At 34.8% G+C, this 17,105-nt stretch overlaps 1 protein-coding gene across 9 annotated transcripts in view; it reads right to left on the reverse strand.

Moving 5' to 3' along the window:
* The window catches only part of CEP170 (centrosomal protein 170), a 96,061-nt gene that overhangs the window by 4,676 nt on the left and 74,280 nt on the right, over positions 1 to 17,105 (reverse strand). For 4 of the 9 annotated variants that reach the window (XM_088052475.1, XM_088052469.1, XM_088052471.1 and 1 more), the window contains 5 exons: positions 12,827 to 13,061; positions 8,129 to 8,306; positions 6,544 to 6,711; positions 6,172 to 6,260; positions 1,490 to 1,583 (listed from right to left, as the gene is read on the reverse strand). In XM_088052475.1, coding sequence (XP_087908601.1) covers positions 1,490 to 1,583; positions 6,172 to 6,260; positions 6,544 to 6,711; positions 8,129 to 8,306; positions 12,827 to 13,061 — 764 coding nt within the window. The other 5 variants (XM_088052474.1, XM_088052473.1, XM_088052472.1 and 2 more) reach the window with 5 other exon arrangements.

Raw genomic sequence — 17,105 nt, forward strand, 5'->3', positions numbered from 1 at the left:
TATCTTTAAGCAGACTTCATGTCTGAGCTGGACATAAATGTTCCAAGGACAAAACAAACATCACTTAGAACTGTCCTCTCTTAAGTTTCAGTGTTCTGTGGTAAAAAAAGGCACTGCATTTGAACAACACATTGCTCTGAAAACGAAGCAGAAAGTTGAAAATCAGTGAATCGACAAAAAACCCCTGAACAACCCATAAACTTTGATGTAGTGTGAGATGGTTTAATAGACTGAAAAAAATTCAGTAAAATGGTGAACTTAGGAATAAATATACAACTAACTTTTTTCTTTTTTAAAGAGTGCCTTAGACCCCCATATTAAAGGTATTTAGAATAGAAAACACTAAATTTGGATCTTATTCTGGACAGAGATAAGAGAAACTCCTTATATTATGATATTTATAAAATTAAAACCTTCCATGAGGAACTTGCTTAATTAAATTTTTTAAAAACTTAGCAAAAACTAACGGCAAATCTATTAAATTATAATATCAATTTATCATACTGAAGATTGCTCTTGATAAATACATCATTCTGCAGAAATTACAGGCCAAGTCTTTTATACTTCCAGGAAAAATCAATCTGGAGGAGTTTATTAACTGATGATCAGCTAACAGAGAAGTTCTAGCCTGTTCAATGCCAGAGGAAATGTATTCACATTTGAGCAGTTTTCTCTCCCACAAAAAAACCCTGCCTCTGTAAACAGATATTTTTTAACAGCACAGTCTGCAGATGGATAATGCAGATCGGCTCTGCCTGCTGTCTCATGCGAGGATGTTTTTCAAACCCTATGCTCTGTGTTCAGAAGCAGAGAAGTGTACTGAGACATAATGTATGGTCTGTCCCCTCACACTGTCACACTGTCTGGTCTTGAAATGGCCTGAATTAGGCCATAAACCATAGCTGATTTATGTAATTAGGCTATTACATAAAACAGCTGGAGTTCTAGTGGGCAATGTTACCACCTCCAGACAAAACCAACAGGATTTTCACTCAGAAGTCCTTTTGTCACAGTAGATAAAATATGGATAATATGGATTATTTTCATCACGTGCATTAAAACACAATTTCTCTTAGTATTAATAATCAGTATTAATAGTGTTAAGTATTAAATATTAAGTATTAACCATTTGTAGGTAAAGTAGTTTTTAGATTGTGAAACAAATTCATTCAAAAGCAATCTAACATTCAAACTAATGGTTGTTACCTTTTGTTAAACAAACATAGAGATGGTTTATGTATAGTTTGAATCCCTTTTACTGCATTCTTTATCTGAAAATTTCCCCTGAACAATTACTTGTTTCTTAATGAGACAGTAAGTCTTAATAATTATTGAAGATTAGGTTTATTCTTGAAACACACTTAGTGTCTAAATAAGGGCTTTTAAAGATTTTTGCCCTTAAGTCACTGCAAATGACACATTCCTCTACTGATTATATAGCCATGAGATAAGCAGCATAATCAGTCCCAGAAATGGTAACTATTCATACCATGCTTGATGTTTTCACAATGGGAACTTCACTTTCAGCTCGTAACTTGTTTTCGATTTCTTCCCAATTTCTGTCTTTGTCCTTAAATAATATTCTAGAAGAAAGGAATCCAACAGTATGTTTAAAATAGAAAAGAATTTCTATTTCTATTCGATTTCTATTTCTATTTTATTTTCACAAAATAAACTGAAATATTAAATAATATGATAGGAGAAAACAGCTTAAGGAGTACTTAATGAAAATAAAATATAAAATACTGAAACCTGACAGAATCTAACCATACAGTTTAAATTTCCAGGGAAGCATACAGGCTTTCAGCAAAATCATTATTATTGACATTAAAATGGTAGTTCTGTAGAGAAATACTTGTTTATGGTGTATATACAGACACAGCTGGTTCTTTCCTCCAGCACTGACACATTTTTTTTAAAGCCAGCTATTTTACTGTAGTGAGAAAGTTCCCCATTAATTCTGCATTTTGCAATAATAGCAAAACATAAGATAAAGGAATTAAACTTTTACATATTAATAAAAAATGAAACACTTCAGGAAATTTAAAAAATGCATTTCCTAGAAAAAGTTTTCATTGGAAGTCTCCACAAGCACATATATGTACACATTTTATATATATATCTGTATGTTCTAGCAGTATGAGTATCACTCATATTGAATGCTTAAAGAAGTCACTTCTAATTGTAAAACCCCAAAGCATACTGGGAGATTCCCATTTTTTATGTTTTGCTTCCATACTTGATAAAATTTTTGTTTTCACTGTCATATAATAAACATAATTTAAACTTTCTCCATTGGCAAAAATGGAAAAGGGGAAAAAAAAAAAAGCAACGTGCACATATTTAAGGTCTGTGAAGATACAGAGGAGTCCAAATCCACTCGTTCTCTTATTGGTATTTCAGAGTTAAAAGTTCAAAAGTAGTTGCAATAAAACTGCTAAGCAAACAAACCACACAATTTCAAATAATGGTCAAAGAGCACTATATTTAAAAGAAGCTATTACTGTAAGTAGGTCTCTGAGGAAGTAATTTTAAAGTTGGAAGTTCATGATACAGTGAATGTCACAAAGACTAAGATTTGGAAGAAAGCTGTGAGCTTGAGTACTCCATTTCTGTTCACCTTTCTTCAGTAGTGTATATCCCATGGGGAATTTCATTCTCCATTATTATTCTGTCAAGAATATCTAATTTTGCAAAATATGTGCCCTGACTTATTTTATCAGTACACAGATGTCTGTAGACAACTCATCCAGAAGCTGCTTTAACTCTTCTGTCTTTGAGTTCTTCACCCCTGCTGCTCTGGAATGTATTTATGTCAGAGGTTTCACTGTGAGGAAGTGCTGCTTTGATGATACAATGTCATGGGATGGAGGCAAGTGACCACTTCTGCCAGACTTGGGTGTATTCATGTACAAAGCATACAAGGAGTAAACATTAATACATACATTTTCTTAGGTAAGGAATAAATAAATTAAAAGTAATCAGAACTGGAGTGAAGAAAGCATGAAACATGTTATGGCCTTAATTAGGGTCATCATCTTTTGAAAACATTCATCATCAGAAGTCTTTTCTTATGTTCTGGAAGGGAGTGAAAAAGCTTGCAAAGCCATGCAACCTGGATACCAGAAATTTCAAACACAATGGAAAATTTAGTATTTGCTTGTCATTGAGGAGTTCAAATACACATTAAAAAAAAAAAGAAAAAAATAAAGCAGAGACAATGAAGTCCTTTAAGGGATCATAATTTTTTAAAAAAGCAACTTCTGGAAATATTTGATTCAGTATACAGACAATCTTATGCAGCTATACTTTAATATAATAGCATTTCTATCAGCTTGCAAAGCAGCAGGAACATAGAAAATAAGGCTTTATTTAGCAGTAAACAGCACTAGCAAATAAAAAAAAAGCGCTATTGTGATACTGTGTGATTTTTCATTTACCTTCTTGCCATGTTCTGTTAAAATAATTCTATCCTGATGTGTGCAATTAGTGCCTTTGCTTCTGTATGTGGTATTTTTAGAGCTAATGTTCTTACTTCTCTTTTAAAATTTAAAAGGTTCTCATTTCGTTGGTCACTTCATTAAAAAATAATGGAACAAAATGAAAACATTAATTAGAAATTTTGAAACTATTATCATTTAAACTAAAAAGTGGATGGCCCATTTGTTTTTACTGTAAACCAAGGAAGCCTATTTCCTTTCTTGCTTCATCTTTCTGAACACTTCATTTAGCTATTTTTAGTTTCCTAGGGGGTCATCATCTCTGTCTTCTTTGCTCTTCCTCTTACTAAGCATACTTTTCAAGTTAAAAGAATATATTTATAAATGCCTGTTGCCTTCTTCTCTTGCTTTTCCCTACTTTCTGAGGCAAACCCTGCTTGATTGTGCTCAATCCCCATTTTTCTTTGGGTGCACTTTGCAGGATGCACAGCAAAGAGCAGAGACCAATAGGCAGTACCTCCACTTCCGTGATTGCTTTGACAAGATCTTGCCTGACTGAAGAAGCTCTTGTCTGCCAACGTGAGACAAGCCAATGGCAATGCACTCACATCGCAGAGCACTGATAAAACTGATCTCACCACAAAACCTACTTATCTTTTCCCTTGGCTATCTCTGAAAACTCCTGTAAACTCATTATAACATGTAAAAGCACAAACACAGGCTAGGTAGAGAATGGATGGAGAGCAGCCCTGGAGAGAAGGGGCTGGGGTTGCTGGTGGATGAGAGGCTGGATATGACCCAGCAATGTGCAGTCACAGCCCAAAAACCCAATTCTATCCTAAGCTGCATCAAATAGAGTGGCCAGCAGGGCAAGGGAGGGGATTCTGCCCCTCCACTCTGCTTTGGTGAGACCCCACCTGCAGTGCTGCATCCAGCCCTGGAGTTCACAAGGTAAGAAGGATATGGACCTGTTGGAGTGAGTCCAGAGAAGGGCCACAAGGGCTGGGCAGAAATTTTAACTGGCTTAATTCCAGAAAGAGGAATAGCAGCACACCAGTTGGCTGAACTCATGCATTTCAAAACAAAGCTAACATAAAGATCTGTAATAGGTACTAGCTGCCTTATATACTCCCTAAAAAAATGTTAAAACTAGTGCTGTTTTTCTGGTTCAAAATATTAATGAAATTATGAACAACATGGTACTCTAACCCATTCTGAGGAAAAGAAAGTTTTGAATGCAGCCCTGGGAAATATGCTAAATAGTTCCTTATTAATGGAAGTTTACTGTATTTTTATAGAAAAAACAATTCCCCTTTCTTTAAGTACATATAAAATATAAAATAAGTATGTATAAATACAAGGTATGCTTGTATTTGTATCACACATTATCACATTATTATTACATTCATTAGTAGCTGACTTGCCTTTTAAGATCAACAAATTAATCAGAAATGTGTAAGACTTGAATTTAACGTTACCTGTTAATCACCAGTAAAAACAACACAGAAAAATCCTTAGAATAGGATAATAAAAATGAGTTACAGGCTTCTAAAGGATTGATTCTTCACTTGGGGATACTCTTCCTACTAGAAATAGCAGGACTAGAAATGGCAGCTAACCTACAGTTTTAACCAATTCATATAGATTACTCTTTTTCGTCTTGCTTTCTATGATCAAATCTTTTTTGGTATTCTCATACCAAAAAAGAGAATACAATCTTCAGCTATGTTAGTATTTTGCTGCTTTTACTGGTTACATCACCCTATACTGACATAAATTTTTGTTGTTTCATCTGTCACTCAACTAATATTCCAGTATCTGACACTTCTTAAACAAACCAATCAATTACAGACCTAATATTGTCTCACACTCAGAAAATTATGCATGAAGTTCAGCCAAAAGGCTTCCTTACTTTTAATGTTCTCTATTTTTAAGTTATTAACTGCACAGAGACATGAAAAAGAACATATGAAATATACAATCCTGAACTTTGTATTAAGAATTTTCTTTTATTCTCGTCAACCAAAGTGGTCGCCAACTGGTTGTACACTCACATATTCCAGTTAAATGAGTAGTATCAGTAGAGCAACATGCTACCATTTTTGGCATGTCTACACTTTCTCTTAGCTACTATGACATCTTATGAAGAAATCTAACTATTTAAGCAGGAATTTTCAATTAAAAATGACAGGTGGCTACATCTGTTGTTTTAGAAGTCAATAGGGATCACATTGTCTCCAGAGCAAGCTGTTCTTCTGAAACATTTACTGAAACAGTTCTCCTCTGTCCCATTTGTTTTTTCTTCCTAAAATGCAAAATCCCTACAACATCTTGGAAAACCTACGGGGCCCAATTTTACAACAAATGTTACAATGTTCAACAACACTTCATCTTTTAAGGAAGGGAGTTTTATAAGACTTGCACAGAGGTTGTGTAGATTTTGCACAGTATTGCATATGTTGGAACAGCTCCTCTGCTGAATGTTGTTCTGTCCATGTAAACTTCCCAGATATTCCTCGTCATATAAAGTGACATAAACAGAAGTAAATGGAAAAAGTATTCATTCCAAATCCTTCTGAATGCTAAAAATGCCACAGGTAAGAGTGCTTTTTTAAAAGACAAGTTTATACTACATACATTTCCTCTGTGACTATCATACATATCTTTTTTACTGCTGGGAATGTTGATGGGAACAGACATTTTCAGCAATAACAGCAATTTAACAACCCACCTGATTTTGCCAGCTGTTTTGTCTATGGATTGTCTTATCTTGCGAGAAAACTGGAAGACTGAGGACAACAGCAAACTGTCCCCCATAACCTGCAATAAGTTTTTAATAAAAAAGGATATTATTAGTTTAATAGTAAGAAGTCCATATATTTTGGTATCTTTAACTATGAAAAAAATCTTACTTATGTTTTAATTAGTATCATATATAATGATATTTGAACATCTTGCCAATAAAATAATACATAATTTTTCCCAATAATAATGCCACCTGCTAGAGTTAGAGAAAGGATATTGTCTAGAATATTAAGTGGGGAGATAATTGTAAAAGCTTAAAATTGACACATTCTTAGAGAGAATCCTGTTGTGTGCTCACTTCATCTCTGCTCCAAGTCCTTCTGCGGGTAATTGTTGGGGGATCGAGAGCCTCTGTCAGCTGAGGTCTGGCATCACTAGGCCGACCATTCCCTTCCGGGGGTTTCGCATGCACTATTGGAGGGATTTTTCTAAAATTGAGACTTTCATCAAATACTCGGTCCACCAACTGCAGGATAAAAGAAAAATGAAGTTCATGAAATCTACTGGATACATCCAAAAATCAGATTACTGGGGTTTTTTCTCCTGAAACAGTTTATAAGATGCCTATCAAATAATAATCATTCTGATGTCTTTTATAATATAAAATGATGCATCTTTTATGTAAGAATATCTTGTACAAATGAACAAGATTTGGGTTTTTTTTTAAATATTAGACATACATGAAAACTTAGACTAACCCACTGAAATTTTGCTTATGGGAAAGTAACATAATAGCTACCTATAAACTGGTACAGAATAATTTATTCCTTTGATTAATGGAACATATCTGTGGAATTAAGAAGAGTACTCTGAGATTTAGGGTTTTTTTCCAAATTAGTCATAGTGCTACAGAAAGACCTATATTACCTAAAGGAGGTACTGCCACCTGCAGTATGTACACAATGCACCATATTTTTTGAAGAATAATTATTTAGTAATAAAAAAAATTGGAGTGATCTAACTGGATCTGAGAAAAAGAGCATTTTACTTCTTTGAAGTTTAGCTACAGTCTATGAAAATTAAACCCAAAATCTATGTGAGTGCATTTATAATTTTTCTAAGTACCCAGCTCACAGATTTCTTATTGCTGTTTATATCTTTTTTTCCACAGAAAAAGACAGTATTAAACTAACAACAGTAAACTAGTGTATTAACCAAAATTTATGCACACAAAAATGAATAAAACACATTTTGAAAAGAATATTATGAAGAAAAAAATGCATTGAACATTTACAACACAGTATTATGGTGAATTGTAACATGGTAGAAAATGATGATTTAAATTCAGATTAACATGTTTACCAGCATTAGACCTGTGATGGTTACTAGAACACGTTAGTCAATATATTTATAGAACAACACATCCAGAGGTAGGCAAAGAAAATAAGAATTATTAGAAGCATAAAGCAAACTTATTTCAAGGCAGTTTTTGACAATGTTACTAAGAAAGAAAATCTAAAGTTAACTGATGGTACCTAAGTATTTCAGTGATCAGAAGATGAAAGTTTATGTCACCTGTGAAAAGAGGGACTTTTTTGTTTTTAATAGCTAAGCAAAGAGTTAAATGTATACATTTAGTTGTGCATACACACTATTATCTTTAAATGCACTTAGATACCATTCAACAGTATCTAAGGCTACAGAAAAGAGGGAAACAAATAACTATCTTGTCCTATGTTTCGTGGAAAAAAAGAGACAGACAGATAGTATGCATCCTTTTGACAAGCTGTGTTCACAAAATAACTTCTGGGTTGCTTGCTGAAATGCAAAGGAACTTCAAATCAAAAAAAGCAATGTAGAGATCATGCATATGGGTTGAGTGGAAGTAACTAAAAAGACTATGCAAAATGCTAAAAGCAAAAGAAATAAAGAAAAGGAAGAACCTTATGCATTTCTCCATGAAGATCTCCTACCTCTTCTCTAGTGTCTATGGCAGAGCCAGGGGTGGTGGCAGCAGTGCTTACTGTGGTACTGGGGGCAGTGCCTGATGAAGTCACTGAATCTATCTCTCCTGCTACATCGTTGATTTCCCGTGCGATGAGAGCCAGATCTTGACTGATCCTAGTAATAAAGAGAGTGTTACATTCTCCCCTACAAATGCTTTTGGGCCAATAGAGCCCAATCTGCAGCCTTTGAGGCTGTAAGTTCTAGTTTCTGGTAACCATGCTATGAAAACGTGCATGCCTTTCTAAACAGAAAGATAATTTGTAGAACCGTAAGAGCAAATTTTGACTGAAGCTTTTAATAGCATGCCTTTCTAGAGGATGAAGGTGGAAGGTGATCTCGAAAGACAGAGTATCCTTGTTTTCTTCCTAGGATTCAGATAGATGCATGCAATATGCAGTATCTCTGACAGAGAGGATGCATAGGAAATATGCTGAAAATACTGCACAGATGAGCTGTGTAACGTGGCAGTAAATCCGAAATGTTCAGAAAACATTTAATTTGTACCTTAGTTTGCCTACTTGAAAAAAACATTCTCAGGACTTTTGATATTCAGGCAGCTGAGCACCTCGCTCAGATCAAGCTGCTTATGGGTCTGAAATTCCAGACCAATACCCTAAATCCTCAAATGTAATCAAGACAAGTTTATCAGCCACAAAAATAGAATATACCTTTAAAAACCTGGATATGATAGTGTTACAAAAATACAGCTGAATTCTCAGCCAAAGATTCTTTCTTTTCTTCTGATTCACCGCATCAAAAAAACAGCTTTGCTCTGGCTTGCTCTGCTAGTGCTACTCCTCCCCAGGACATCCCAAAAGAAGAAAAAAACCCCACAAAGCAAAAGCTAAAAGCCCTTACTAACTATGGCACCCTGAATCTCCAGCTTGGATCACAGAGTTGATCAGAGCAGACTGCCAAGTGATCCCTTTTTTCACACTTCTGCCTGACAGCACTGAAGGCACAGAAGCTGACAGTGCTACTTCTGTGCCACCGAGGACTCAGTGACATGCAAGACCTGCCACTCAAGTGGAAGGTGGTGCACAGCCACGTGACAGTGACACACCCTGGGCTCCACACAGATTGTGTTCAAGGTGAGCTTCCTTCTGCTTTTAATTTTCACTTTGTCTTCAAGTCAAAAACAATGGACACCACTGGCCTAGAGATAGCTTAAGACTATGTGAACAGAATTTCAGCTAGAAAGGCAAAACACAGCTAGAGAAATTTCCAGCCAAATTCCAACACTGGATTTTGTGGCGAAGCATCAGCAATCTACAATGAAGTGCAACTTTGTGCAGCTTAGATACACATAAAATTGGAAGAAGGCTGTTGACAAATATGTGGCAACTTAGACATGCCATTAGAAGTCCAATAGTCTTAGTAGTAGGGATATTAAAACAGCTACTTCCTTTGTTTCATACAATCATCTAACTTTTTCCTTAAATAGAGAAGTTGCTACTATTCACATTTGATTTTCTGGGACAAATTCTGGTATTTAATGAGTAGTTGTGAAGAAAATAAAATCAAGAGATTTCAATTATCAGCAAATTTTCCAGAAGAGAAATGTCATTAAACACCATAATCAAAAGTAGCATCAATTAACAAAGACTTAACTCTTCACAGAAATCAGCAATGCTTCAATATTACACAAGCACTTCATGCGAGTTCTTACCAAGAAATCAAAACTGCATAAAGTGCCAGATCTCTATATAAAAATTAATTCCAGTAAATCCCGGAAGTATGAGAATAAACAACTCTAACATCGATGGCAAGGAATTTGGTAGATAATTACCACAGTCAAGTATCAGTCATGTGAACAGAATGTGGAATCATTTTCTATGTGACAGTAAGCTATAGTCCAGTACTCAGTTACATTTCTGTATAGAAACAATATAGAGCACTAAACAAGAAGCATTGTGAAAAAGATTAGAAACCAGCTTTGAGCTGAGCCTAACTTATGAAGTTTTAAAGCAATTCTACATCAACTTTCAGAAACAGAAATTTCTGCTTAAGTATAAGGAGCATGCTTTGTGTAATCAGGGACAAGAGACTTAGGCTTTAGTTGCACACTCTTTACTCTGCTACAACTTGTGGGCTGCCTTGCAGATCTCTACTGCTTCCAGCATCAGACCTAGCAGTCATACAAGGCAAATCAATTCACAGAGGCAAAACTAATAAATATAAAATTCCCTAAATCCCTCAATCCACTCCAGGAAATACTTTACTAGATTCACTTAGTGAATATTTCAGATTCACTCAGTGAGCAGGCTCAGACAGTTATACAGGGAACACTCAGTTCCCAACACATAAGTAAAGGTGAGAACACAGGGCCTGGGATGGAGAGAGCATGACCTCGAGTCCCAAAAGCCTGGAACTCTAGTTCTTATTTACCTGTAGTCAAAGAATGCCCATTGCTAGAATAAACCACAAGGTAACAGGAATACTTCTAAGATATCTGTAATAGTGCTGAACTACTGGATTGCTAAAAACATTTTTATGCTTAATCTACTATGTAACACTTCATATTCTGAGTCAGTGGATTTTGTAACAATACTTTAACATCCTTAAATAAAATATACATTAAGCTCCCGTTATTCCGAGGGTGTGAAATCCCTCCAGATCAAAGCGGTCTTAAATCAAATTCAGTTATTCCAGAAATTTTCTCTAAACACCTCTTTCAAATTTTCAATTTTATTAATATCTGTAAAACATGAAGTCTGTGAAAAGTGCAAACTGGGTCAGTCATGGAGGACCAGTTAGAACACAGTATGTATGATGGTTACACAGACAAAATGTTTGCCTCTACACTACTTTCTGCTACACAGGAATATTATGAAAGGTCAACAGCAACAACAAAAATAAGTCAACTCATTTTAATGAGAGCATATAACCATCTATTAATTTTTTAAAAAATCTAAATGGAGTTGAAGGGACCCTGAACATGGACTGATGGCTGGGATGGAAAAAATACCAAACAGGGTAGGCAACAGTAGAGCCTATATTAGCAAAGAAATAAGCAGAGACAAGAAGTACCTTATAGAGGACAGAAGTCAAAATTAAAGCCAGGGGAGCAAAAATGTGAATCACTACAAAGATATGGATACACAGAAAAGGTGAACTAGTGACCTACAGCAAGTACTCTCAGCAGATGCTAAAACTGGTACTGGAAGCAGTGACAACAGACGACAGTAACCTGGAATTTCTCAGATGCTAAATGCTACTTTTTTTTTTACCTTACATAAGCTCATTTAATGCAGGTTGTGTGGAATTTCTAGAGAAAGCTAAAAATTTGGCAATACTTATTTGAGCCCCTCAGCATTTCCACTGAAAATAAAGCTGAAGAGGTAGGATAAGTACACAGTCTTTAAAAAAGATTTAAAATTTTAAATCCAACACATCAATTTAGGAAAGGTAAGAATCCCAAGGGAAGAGAAAAACCTGCAAACCTAAGCATCAAATTAGTTTAGACTGAATCATCAATTACTTCCAGTGTCAATCTCTCGTAGGTGAGCAAAACATACCAAAAAGTTTCACTGAACTAGAGGTTCAGCAGTACTATTTATCAGGAGGAACTAATATGCTATGGCTATCAATTATTTTTCCCGTATAAACCCAATCCTTTCTATAACCATTTCTAACTTTAGACTTCAGAAAAGAAAGAGATGTTCAAGGAAGATGATTTTGAAAACTTTATTTCATTATTTATCCAGATACTATGAGACTCCCTTAGGTATCTTCTGTGTGCCTCTCAGGCCTCTACATCTTCCCTTTCCACAGATCACACTAGAAAAACAAATGTTGAAAAATATTACCAAAAGCAGGAAACAAAAAAAAAATTAGTCACACTAAGCAAAACACTTTCACAGTACTAAGAAAATACTCCACGCTATTAAAATGAATCTGAAAACATATTTATTGTTTAGGCTTCCCAATTAAGTTCTGTGGAGATCTCTGGAACCTGAACACTGACATCTAAGTATTAAATAATATTTACATGCTTGTGGCAAGCTCTCTGAAGTTTTCACTGCCTGGGTGTTGCATGGAATAACTGGTTACCAGAATGTGCAACAAACTTTTCCTTGGTTCACTTGAAGCAGAATGGTATCAGCAATAACAGAGGTAGTGATATACTAATCTCACGGACTTGCAGAAAAAAAAATAAATTACTTTTTGGTGAATAGGCATGACTTAAATCAGAAAGTACCTAACATGAAATAATGTCTTGATAAATCAAAAATTAAAATGAGAACATGGTCTCTAGCATTCCAAATCTTACCTTTTTCTCTCTGTCACCTGTGATTGATCTCAAATTTTATCTCAAATTTTATCTCAATATGTAAAGGTAGCACAAAATCACATAAATTTCAGCCTCAGGAATTCCCAGTAATGCAACTGAAAGTTCATCTTCTAGGATCTGGCTGTCATAAAATTTTCCACTAAAAAGAGATGTGCTGGTGATGTGAGTGTTCTGTCTGCCAATCTCTCTTAAGATTTTTAAGTTACTCATTCAGTTAGTGAAGGAAAGCAGTAAGTAGTGATACAGAAAATCTATCAGCTCTCTCTGTCCTCTATGTGCACCTGTACAAGTGGTTGGGTACAACGCTGTGCTATTTTGGGGTCACTCCTTTCAAACCAACCTTGCTATCTCTTCCCGGTGGGCAGTCCAGTCACGAATGTAGTCTTCCTGCTCCTTTATCCTGTGCTTGAATGTGTTGCTGCTTTGAGCTGCTGTCCCAGCGCTCTGCAGTCGCGTGGTTTTCAGGGCTGGAGAGGTACGTAGACGGGTATGTTTAGGGGAATTACGGTTTGATCCGAATTCATCTTCTGAGGTGGAAGCATAATCTGTAGGAAAGCGCCTCCATCTTGCACTTACTAAATTAGTTTAATTATTGAAAAAGAATTATTATGGCATCTTTAATAAGAAAAAACAGCATTATTTCAATAACATCACAAAAAAACCACAGCTATTCATTATCCATCCCCAGGTACCTCACAAAAGGTTTATTTACTACATCTTAAAAAGAAAGCTACAGAATTTGTGTTAAATTAAAAATATTGATTAATAAAAACATAAAACTAATGCTCTTTGTACAGTGATGAGTGAAGTAAGATGTAAAAGCCAGTGATTGTACATGAGCTCAAACAAATTGCATTACAAAACAAGGGCCCAATTCATTAACATTTAAGTATATAGTCAGATTGCACTTTTTCTGCAGTTTTTTTCCCCCAAATTACATTCAAGGTTTATTGGTACAAAGAAAAAAAAAGAGATATGAAGGAAGGATGGAGGTGGCACCAAGCTTGGAATGCATGCTTACATAAGGAAAGCATAAAACTCCTAGAAGATGCATAGGGCTTTTCCAACCTTAATAATTCTATGATTATGTGTTTAGTAAAGAAAAAGAGTTTGTAAAATTAATATTGTGTCATGAAAATCTGCAGCACATCCATAAGAGAAGCAGCCTCAGAGAAAGAAGTAAATATTCTGACATGCAGCACATAAAGAATTATACAGCCATGTTGCTGAGGACAGCCTGAAGTACAGGAGAACTGAAACTAAGTAGGAGGCTCCTGTCCCCTTATGAATTACTGAAGTCTAGAAAATGGATTTCAGATGTGCTGTCCTCAAATATTTCCATCAGGAAGAGATGCCAACAAGTGTAAAAAAATCCCCATCACCACCAACTGCTGAATTGTTGCAGGGGATTGAATACCACAAATTCATTTGCATCCATGAGGCTATGTCAATACTGCAGAAAATGAAGTAAGTGTGTGACCACCTATTGGTGATTGACAAATAATAGACTCGAACAATGTGAATTGCTTTTTAGTATTAAAAAATGCAAGAACTAATAATGATTTCTCCTGATACATTAAAAAAACTCCAACATTACAAATGAAGTATACATCAATATGAATTTAAGACAAATAATGGAAGTAATTTTTGCATAATGCAACGATTATGGTATGTAGAATATGATACTGGTATATAAGCTTGCATCCCTTCCCTCATATAAATAATAAAATTTCAATTGCTGAAAACAAAAATATCCTTGTGTAATTTTTTCAGATTTAAATGTGAGTTTTAAATTATGTCCATTCTACTTTTTTTTTAATTATTTTTCTAAATTTATTGTAGAAAGTAGCAATGTCTCCCCAATAATTTTCTGATCTCTTTCTGGAGTTTTCAAACTTGTTTGATCTTAGGGAAGTAAAACGTGAGCAGAAAAAGTACATTTTCCCACAAACAGCATGCAAGCAATGTGTGACCAAAGTCCAAAGAGATTTATGAGCTGGGCCCACATTTTTTCATCCATTTTTTATTAAATTCTTTGTCCCAGTTAAAATTACCTTTTTCCAAATAATTGTAAAATGTATCTTAAAATCTCTCAAGTGAGATAGTTCAGCAACTCAGCACTGTACAATGAACATATGTAATAATATATTTAAAAATTAAAAATTGAATGAGAAGTGAAATATCAGAAACAGATTTGATTTCTAGTACTCTACCACTGTAAGTTTCAACATCATGGTCTGGGTCTGGGAGAAGCTTGGATTTCTCTGTGTACAAAATAGTGTTTTGTCATGTTAATTATATTTAAAACATTCAGATTAAAAGCATTTGCTTAAATAAAATATATTGATGAGATTAGTCTTACGTCCTCTTTTCCACCCACACATTTTTAGGAAAAGATTACACTTTCAATCAAAAATACTGAATTTCGTAAAGGCTTAAACATTTCAGAGATACTAACTGAAATGACATTAATAACAATCATTTATAGCATTACATAGTATCATAAAACCCCTATTTTTAAGACCATTAAATTTTAAGGCCTTGAAATGTTGGGGTGTTACGTATTATCAATATGTAGCTTTTTAATATGAGGACAAAATTATTGTAGGCCTAGCAGTAAAAGCCTCCAAATTGTGTAATTCATGACAAGCATATCCAAGCATGTTTCCCAGTTCGGTATAGTGGTAGCTATACATCTGCATATATATGCTTTTAATACTATCTTTAAATTATGCAGGCCCAAAATGACATTGTAGTTCATATACTTTCATATACATTTCTGAAAGCTGTTGTGCAGTTGCTTATCTCAGACACCAAAGACTGTGAATATCAGTACCTCTAATAGAAAATCCTCCAAAACCCTGCCTGGCAAATTTGGTGATTTGGACAACACACTCTCACTTCAAAGATCTGAGAATAAATTTAATTGAATATATTCCCTAAAAAAAAATTTCTACTCTCATTGAGCACTGACTTCTCAAGCTGCATCCATTTCCAATCTCCTACTACTAAAATGTAAGTGCTGTTTTTTCTCTACTATCAATTTCTTTTCCACCACAGTTACTTCAACAGATTTGATCAACCTATCTGCCAGCTACTTGTAATGACAGCTAGGTCAGCAAGCCAGCAGAGCTGCAAACACAACTGGCTGCTCAGGGTCTCTGTTCTGACTCAATACTTAATTTTACAGTTACAGCTTAGCACTCTCGCATGAGGTCTGATCCTGCCATTTGTTTTTCCAATATACAGCTCCTTCTGTATCATCACCTTCAATTTTCCTCCTTTGCTGTGAAAATAGGTCTTTGGTCTCCTCTGTTTTTATTGATCACAGTCTACTGTTTGATGATACAGTGCCTTGATCAGACCTTTCACTTCTTGTGCTAAAGTTACTAATTCTGCTTCACGTGTCTTCACAGAGTTGTCAAGTTATGAAGCCTCCTACCACAGAATCACTTGAATGCTGACAGTTCTCATCCAAGATGTTCCATTTATCTGCTTGCCCCTTCATATAAAAGTAAGCAATACTTCACTGCATCAAGGATTAGAAATGATTCTTGAAATTCACACTTGTGGCTAGCTCTGTCATTTTTAACCCTATCATCCACATGAAATACAAGACAATGAAAAAATTCCAGAAACTGCATCTTATTCTTGCTCTTTTTTTACAGGTATATATGTCTGAACATTGATTTGGGAAGTGCAGAAATAACTTTCTCTTTGTAGGCTGCCAATGTTTACTGATCTATAATGTGGTATTATTAACTACCTCAGATGAGATAACCCATGGAACATATTTAACATTTTGAGAACAGCTAGTAATCCAGTAAAGGAAACAAAACCCCAAACCCAATGCTGGTAATAATCATTCATTTTCCAGTCTTTCTATGTCCAAGGAGTGAAGAAAATCCATTCCTGTTATACCTTGATTAAATATGCCTGAAGTAAAACACATGCAAACAGTTGAGGCACTTTAGTCAAGGACTTCATTAGTACTTTCCAAAAGTGCTAAAATTAATTGAACTGTTGAATATTCTAGAAAGAAAATTAAATCAAGGAATTAAAAGTGGCCTGTATGTAGCTAGAGATGATTTATACAAATACTCCTATAAACACTAGAAGATTACACTACTTTCAAAGCAATTCAGATTTTCCTAAAGTATAATCTAAATAAATCAGTAAAAAAATTACACAGTAATGTTACTGATACAGAAAAATTCAGAACTCTAAATGCTAAACAGTAGTAATATTTTTTACTTATATGGTAACAAGACTTAATTGGTTTATTTAGCAATGATTTTGTTTTGAAAGTATCTGACTGCTTCATTAATTGCTTTCATATTCTGGCCTTTACATTGATAGGCTTCTCCACTGATATATATTAACTAAAAAAGTTTTGCAAGACAGAAACTGTTACTAGCGTAGATTTTTCTAACTATGGTGTTTTTAAATTACCTAGATTATTATGCTGGGGTACCCATGAGCAGATGGCATCTTTTCTCTCTTGCAAACTGTTTTATACAAGCTACAGTAAGCTTTGACTGTGTGACGCAGGGAAATAAACATTAGCAAAGACAACCAGTGATAGACTAATAGAGTAAGAACAGAAAGATACACTCACT

The sequence above is a fragment of the Pseudopodoces humilis genome, chromosome 3 (genome assembly GCF_049639895.1).
Source record: "Pseudopodoces humilis isolate 2021_Gansu_Grassland_sample_001 chromosome 3, ASM4963989v1, whole genome shotgun sequence".
In the NCBI taxonomy this organism is placed as follows: Eukaryota; Metazoa; Chordata; class Aves; order Passeriformes; family Paridae; genus Pseudopodoces; species Pseudopodoces humilis.